This window comes from Pocillopora verrucosa, chromosome 7, assembly GCF_036669915.1.
Source record: "Pocillopora verrucosa isolate sample1 chromosome 7, ASM3666991v2, whole genome shotgun sequence".
In the NCBI taxonomy this organism is placed as follows: Eukaryota; Metazoa; Cnidaria; class Anthozoa; order Scleractinia; family Pocilloporidae; genus Pocillopora; species Pocillopora verrucosa.
In genome coordinates this window covers 5087651-5096037 of record NC_089318.1, presented here as the reverse complement: position 1 = coordinate 5096037, position 8387 = coordinate 5087651, and the positions used below count along the sequence as shown (strand labels likewise).

The window sequence follows — 8387 nt, the reverse complement described above, 5'->3', positions numbered from 1 at the left end:
TCACGGTAAATTACCGACTCTTCGAACTTTCAAAATCTTTTGGGAAAAAAAAACTGGAGAATTCTCAAACTATAACCTTGGCTGTTAAAGAAATTTTTATGTGACAGGTCAGCAAAATCAAAATATTTTCTATTCATGCAGAGACATTCCGAATATTGGCTTTAAGACGATTTCAAAAATGTCTTCGTAGAAAAAATGTTTGACTTTTCAGACGTTTAATCATTATGATGAGTTACCAGCCTTCTAGTTTGCGTTGTAACTAAATTTGTCGAAACTGTTGATTACTTATCGTCCCACAGGCTATAAGTTAGCTAAAATTTTGTTTGATTCAAACCGAAGGAAGATAATTCGACATTTCGTGGATCAATCCACCGTGTTGGAATGCCACTGACTTTTTTCCTGAGAGACATCGGTACATTTGTTTTATTCTGAATCTTCAATTGTAAACGTTATTTCACATTGCATTATACTGGATGGACACTAGATAAAAGAAATATGAAAGAAGAAAGACTGAAACAGTGCAATTTCAATGTTTATGCTTTACAAAATAGAAGCCGGACTATCAAGAAGTCAAGAACTCTTGAGGGTTTTTTAAACAATATTATCTTAATTTAGTCAACGTTATTATCAATATTGTTTAAATGAGGTTAATTGTTAACCTCATAAATATACAAAAATCTACATGCCTCTTTGTTGGGTGCATAGGAAATGAGAGCGTAAACAAGATCTGAGACCATTTCCTATTTATTTTCACTTTTAGATATGGAAAGAAGAAACCTGTTTCCCGCGTGCTTTTTATTTTCCACGTGGCTCTAGCTACGAAATTGTTGAGAAAGCGGAAATTTTGTCAATAACACAAATGATAATGATTTCTACTAATTTCTTTGCAACTCAAGTGCTTTGGGAACGAGTGTAGATTACGATCGAGCACAAACATTATTACAGCTAGATATTAACCGATATTCACCTCTTATTCAACAAGCACAAACATTATCACAGCTTAATAACCTCTTATTTAACAATACGGTTGTCCTCAAGTTCAATTTAAAATGTTTACATTTTGTCTGGAACACCAAACAAATCATCTTCTCCAGGAGCCAATATTGGTGTCAATCAAAAAGGACTTTAATCATGTTGCTTTTATCGAGATGTTTCCTTCATTTTGATTCTTCGCCTCGACTCGTTTGAAGCTCGCCGTAGAACGTCAAATGGGTCACGAGGGGGATCAAGCGTAAAAAAATTGAAGAGGAAGAAAACTGACTTTTGACAAAATCGAACCGCGGTTCACTTATAAAATAATAAAACTTGTAGAAGGATCTGAAAAATTTCCGCTCGGTGTCTCTATATTTGGTAAAGATTCTTTCTGCGATGATGACATTAGAGTCACTGATTAGCCATGCATTTTTTTTTATTTTTTATGTAAGCAAACTTTTGATTAATGGTTAAAACTTGTTGATGTGTTAGCCATTTCTCTGAGCACCTGTTGTCGCATGCTCATCCTGAAGTTTTCGTAATATACGTCAACCATTACGGTTAGAGCAAATGCTTCAACAACCATGCTACTTACACTTCAGGACCTTTTACGCTTATACTGTACCATTTTACTGCTGATAATCCTCTATGTCTTGTTCGAAATCTACGGAGTTGCGCGTCAAAGGGAACCCGAGATAATTGATCAACACGATCCAGCACTCGTAATAAATCCTGGAGTAATCAGAAACCGTCAGAGGGGCTAGCGACAGGAGAACGAAAACTACAGTGTTCGGATGAGGAAAATTGAGCCGCTGAACATGATGAACGTCAAAGCTGATACAATTTTTTATTTGTTCAATTTATTCTGAACATGAGAGGAAACTCTGATAGTCACAAGTACTTTGTTTCATTTCCTTCTGGTGATCAAGTTTATCCGTCCTCATAATATTACTGCACAACCCTGAAGAAACAGACTCTCTTGTCATGTTGGACATGCGTGCTTTTAAATTTATTTGGTTATGTTTTTTGGTGCGAGAACAAAAACGAAAAAAGGAAGTTGTATTTCGACTTGCATGGCGCCACAGGAAAATGTGTTTAAACTTGATTAGAGCCGAGGGTAAACAGCATCTGATAATTGTTCTTTAATATTTGCACTGATAATTGTAATTTTAAATAAATATTTCTGGAGAGATATGGTAAACACTTAGAAAAATAATATACAGTTATCATAGTTATTAGTACACTATCATTTCAGTGACAGTATTTTTCTGGCTAATAATGCCTGATGAGAAACCATTTTTTTAAGATTTAATGGGCATGTACACGAACGCATCACTTGACAGGGGCGCTGACTTCTATCGTGACTAATTCGCCACCAAAGCATCTTTTTAAGAAGTTTATTATCTCCTTATATATGTGGGTTTCCCATTTCTCTCAAAATAGGACAAGATAAAATTTAAATACCAGAATATGCTTTCATAGAGGAGTTAGTACCGAATGGGTTTTTCCCTTATCTTTTGGCCCAGCCGTATGCTGGGCCAAAATTATTTCCACTCAACAGTACGATATTTAAATTAAAACAAATCGAGAATCAGTCCGACACTGATTAAATTCACTATGAAAGAAAATTAGCATCTGGAGTCATGCATACGCTAGTCTGGATGCCTTCCGGCGAAACCAGTCTAATGAAGAGAATCTCTAACTTTGGTATGTTGGATGGAGCGGTAATCAAAATCACCGAGGTAATTAAAGTCATTGTTGATTTACTCACGTGAGCTTTTTCTAAGCAAATGTGGCTGAAACGTTTTAAAACCAGTTGTGTCTTGAAAAAACATGAAGCGTCCAAACAGTATCCTTTATCGTTTCGAACAAGCTTATTTATATGAGGGATTCGCAAACTTGAAACACGATCTCACATAACTTACCTCTTCCACGCGAAAAAGCTTCAAAATCGTTTTAAAGGCATTAAAAAAATTTAGTTATAATATGAGTTTGGATCTGTCATCAATATATTTGATTACAAGCCCAGAGGGTTTGTCTTTAAGATTTTCTACTTAAAGGAACATGAAAACATGTGTATGATTACGGGTCATTCGAACGTTTTGAAGCTCGTTGTCATTATGAATAGCTAAAGATTTGTTTCGGCCATGAATTTAATATAATTACTGACGTGACAATTTTGTCTAGTTTTCACCCGGAACAAATTTCTCAATAAAAACTTTTTCACCAGTGCGTAAAGGTCTGAGGTGGAAAGAAGCAGATAACATCAATTGTGTTTACTCTAGATCACTCACATTGCATACATTTTTAGCGGTAACGGCAGCCTGAAACAGAGTAAATACCATTATTCCATAGTGATGTTTACTGGTTTACAAAGCAATTTTCTGGAGAGTATCACTCCAGTTTCAAATAAAGAAATGATTTTAACATGAATAAAGAGTAGCGATATAAAAACATGACGTTTCGGCGACGACATGTCATCATTATCAAATACAGGGCTGTCAATTGGCTCAATACAGCTTTGGTTCAGATCTTAAAAGGCGTGACATCTCATAAAAATGGAATTAATAAGTTTTACAGGATATTTTAATTTCAGAAACATTTTCCTTAGATCGTAGCATTCTTTGGAGAAGAGGTCCGGTGAGGATGACAGGCGTTTAGCGCGATCAAGCATAGTTCTTATTAGCGATCGTTTATACCTGTTGTCTACATGGCTCTGATAATGGAGTAAAAGCCCTTTGTTGGTCTTTTTTCTCTAAACAGAGGTGTTAAGGTGGTTGTCGGTCCTAGTGATTACCATATCTGCTGTATTGAGCCAATTGACAGCCCTGTATTAATAACCTTGCCTTTCAAAGATCAGAAATCTGCCGACTCCGTTCGCAAGCAACCAGTTATATTGTGTTTTTAGTTGTTTATGGTGGATTTCGGACGAAGAATTTCTTATCACTTTCTATTAGAACTGCAACAGAAAATTAGGGAAAAAATAGTCAAATAAAATTTGTAAATTCCGCGTTTGTAATTTAGGCTTTTACTTCCGGGTAGTTTACTTCCGGGTTCCGCCATCTTGGATTATTTTTCCGAGAGGTCCTGAGGATGAGTTTGTATAATCAAAATGGCGGCACCGTATTAAATTTACTCCTACAATAGTCCGGTGAATTATGGAAGGTCTACTTGCATACGACAGTGGTTCATCGTCTGAAGAGAGCGATGAGTCCCCGAAAAAGAAACCAAAGGTTACGGAATCTGATAACATCATAATTTACGCGGGGAGCAGTAGAAAAACCGAGAATGGAAAGTTAGAATCTCATTTCAAGCCTGGAAAGCAATATAGATTATTTCCAAATAACCTAACTGAATCAAAACAGATTGTAAACGCCTGTAATTCATCGGTGAGTACTCAAAATGATTTTTGTGAACCGTTAATTGATGATAAACACAAAACCTCTGCGTGTGGTTATTTCCGGACAAGTACTGAGAAAAATACGAAATCTGCAGCATTGTTCGATTCAGGTAACCAGAAAACGAAGTCATCTTCGATAAGTTCAGGATCAAACGTCAAACCTTACGTGTCTAAGAGACAAAAAGAGAAATTGGTTCAAGCAATATCCTCATCCCTTATGGCGAATCAGCCGTCACAAGAAACTGATTTAACCTTGAGAAATAGCTCTTTGAAAAGAGCAAATTATCACCCAGATGAAGCTAAATTTCTAAACCGCAAGGACACAGATCAAGTATGCAAACCATCGAAGAAATTACATTTAAATCTTAAAGGTCACACCCAGGGTGTTAACTGCATCAGATGGAATGTTACAGAGAGTAATAATCATTTGTTGGTGTCTGCATCGATGGATCGCACAGTTTGTGTTTGGGACACACGGCAAGGTGGAGCTTGTATGCAAAGTTTGACATGTCATGCTGAAGCAGTAAAAGATGCCAAATGGAGTCACTGTGGGTCACAAGTGTTGAGTTGTGGTTATGACAAAACTGCAAGACTGTTTGATGTAGAAACAGGTATTTGAAACATTTATTGTGGTGTATAAACAAAAGTTGTGAACTAATGTACAACTTCCCTCTGCATTATGAAAACATTAAGCAAGAGACCAGTGATAGGGTTAGGGAAACATAACTAGGTGGAGAGTGTTATCTTGTATACTCAGGCGTGGTGCAGCACATTGGAGTGTGTGTGATTGAGGGTGGGTGGGTGGGTGGGGGAAACTCATCTGGTATATTAACCCTTTACACCCTAACATCAGTATGTATATTCTCCATACTGTTCTCCATATGTTTCCTAACGTGCTCACAAGGAGAATTTGGTTAGCAATGTAGAACTTCTTTAGTTGGTGATCATTTCATTCAGCCTCATGACCTTAATGTTTGATTCAAGGGTGATATACAGTTGTAAGGAAAAATTTGATGTTAGTCACTCTTAGGAGTTAAGGGTTAAGCCATGTAAAAACTGTTACTCAAATTAACCAAAAAATTCCTAATGTGTTCGTCTTGAAACACAGACTGGTGCTTTTCAAAGCTAAAAAGGCTTAGTACCACATATAATTTTGCACATATAATAATCCTGATGAAATGATTTGAAAAAGATTACAAGACTGAATATTTTTCTAGACTAATTTTATGCTGTGCCTGCAGTATTGTGGAGCCTGAAACATTAGGGGCTGAGCCTCTCATCAAACATTTGCTTGGAGAGCTGGAGCTTTCTCCCCCCCCCCCTTCCTGCCCTTGCACTTGTTCTTTGTGCATTTCAAGGGGTTAATGTTATCAGTTTGGTAGTGTATTGACAGTGTTAGTTATTTGGGCTAAGCATTCATTAATTTGGTGTTTATTCTATATTCCTATGTTTAGTGCTACAAAAGCATGTCTGTGATTAAATTAGATGCCTAAATTGATTTTATTGATTTATGTTGCTTTTTATTTTGACAGGAAAGGAAATCAAAGTGTTTCCACACAGAAACTACGTGACTTGTGTCCAGTTTCATCCCAGTAATCCAAACCTGTTCTTAGCTGGGACTTTTAAATCTTCCATTCTATGTTGGGACAGAAGGACTGGAAGTGTAAGTGCACAATTACTGGACAGATGTCCTAAAATCTTCATGTAACAATTCTTGTTAGAATAATAACACATTTTTTTATTTTAAGGAGTTCCTTTTACCTTAGAGTGAAGAGAGAGTTTTAAGATCCATTTAAATCTGCAAAATTTCTCAAGATGTGCTGCATTTTTTTCCTGTGTATGACAAAAAAGAGATGTAACATGATAGTGAAGGCTGATTGATTGGTCCAGTATTTTCCAAGTCCCTAGATGCAGGCTAGTCTGAGGTTTTGCAGCTTTGAGGCTAGTGCCATGGAGCCCAAGGCAGCACTCCCATTACAGGCATTAGTGATTAACTCCTATCAACTGATGTGAGAGCTGTTACAATGTGAACATTGTTTTATATATTTCTCAGACACGGAGGAAACAGATTGTAAACAAGCCATCATAGCTGGTGGTTTTTGAGTGCTCGACACAAATAGAAGTGGTCAGGCTGCCAAAAAAATGCCAGCCACTGAGGTTAACTCTACTTGATAGGAATAATTTTTTTATTATTAAACCACAGTAGGATAATAATTGGATAGAATTTTCATTGGGAAGATTTTTTTTTGGTAGATTGCATCAACATACTCAGCTCTATTTGGTCAAGTACAGGACATAGCATTTCTACCAGGAGCAGAAGAATTTGTTTCTGCTGCTGAAGTTGTCAGACGGAATTCAACAGACAAGGGGATCATGGTGTGGGATTTTAGATCAACAGCAGTTTTATCAAATCAAATTTATCAGGTAATTATTAGACTGCACTTTAAGCAAAGTACCCCAAACCCTTTACACCCTGACATCAGTATGTATATTCTCTGTACTGTTCTTTGCACATTTCCTAAGGTGCTGACAAGGAGAATTTGTTGAGCAATCAAGAGCTTCTTTAGTTGGTAATCATTTCCTATATTCTTGTGACCTAATGAGGTGTCATTCAGGGGTGATATTGTGAGGAGAAATAAGATGCTAATCACTTAAATTTTACATATGGATGATAAAAGTATATTAATTTTGGTATTTTCAGGAAGCCTTTACATGCACTTGCTTGAAGGTCCACCCTTATGAATCACATTTTGTGGCACAGTCAAATGGTGACTACATTGCTTTGTTCTCAACAAGAAAGCCATACAAGCTGAATAAGTTCAAAAGATATGAAGGCCATAAGGTAATAAAATTTAATAAAGTACAATAACAAATGCCTTATTATGGTATAAATTCCTTAAAAATTCCCTCTTATTAAAGGTTGGTCCATCTGAGAAAAAAATTGTTCCAGTGAAAATCCTTTGGTTCATAAGTCCCCATGGTGAAAGGCCTATTTCAAACAAGCTTTCCCCCCCCCCCCCCCCACATTAATTCCTTGTCAGGAATCCCCATTCACATGCCACAGTTCCCACCCCATCTTTGGCTCACCGCCTCAAGAAAATAACGTTCAGTCACAATTCATAAAGAAAACAGAATGATTTTTATTCTCATGTTGAAAACTGTGTGATGTAGAAAGTGTAACATGGAAGCAGATTTCAAAGTCAGATCCATCCTTTAAGGGAATGTAAAAAGCTCAACAAGAAAACTATTCAATAAAACTGAGCACTTCTTTCTTATTAATCTTTAGGTTTGTGGTTATCATATTGGATGTGATTTCAGTCCTGATGGAAAAATAATTTGTTCTGGCTCAGCAGATGGGAAAATTTTTTTCTATGATCACAGCACAGCTCATGTGATGAGGACAATAGAGGCTCACTCTGCTCCATGCACAGATGTTGCCTACCACCCCACCCTACTCAGCCGGGTGGCAACCTGTGGGTGGGATGGGCAGGTTAAAGTTTGGACATAATTTCTGAGCAAAGCAATTTTCAAATAATAGTTCCAAGATCAACCAAGGATTGTTTACAATTGGTTTTGAGATCCTCTACCCTGTGATTGGTCGAAAAAAACTCCATTCTCAACTTCCGCTCCATCAGATATTATTAACTAAGAGTGATTCTGCCTTGCTCAATTGCATTTATTACCTCATGATTTGCAGTTTCATTGTTTCTGTTATTATTAGTCAGTGCAATGTTAAATGAGTATAGAGGTAATCTGGGTTTGTTTTGGTTTTGCTTCACTACACTGAGTGACTGGTCAAAAATTCCCAGCTGCTCACTTAATCAACCAGATTTAATACAAAAACTAATCAATAAAATCAATAAACGCCTCCTTCACTTGCATTTTTCCATTTTTTTTGGCAGTTTTCTTGTCTTCAATTTCACAGTTCATGTTGGCTCCATGAGATACACTTAACTATCTATGCTCTGATTGGCTTTGACCACTTTCTCCATAACACAGTGGAAGTGAACACAAT

At 36.7% G+C, this 8387-nt stretch overlaps 1 protein-coding gene across 1 annotated transcript; it reads left to right on the top strand.

The window, feature by feature from the left end:
* Nucleotides 1-4084: 4084 nt before the first annotated feature.
* Nucleotides 4085-8233, top strand: LOC131773053 (WD repeat-containing protein 25). The gene is made up of 5 exons (XM_059089015.2): nt 4085-4983; nt 5905-6035; nt 6626-6796; nt 7074-7214; nt 7659-8233. Exons 1-5 carry the CDS (start codon nt 4131-4133, stop codon nt 7878-7880), a joined length of 1518 nt encoding a protein of 505 aa, XP_058944998.2. The 5' UTR covers nt 4085-4130; the 3' UTR covers nt 7881-8233.
* Nucleotides 8234-8387: the final 154 nt, after the last annotated feature.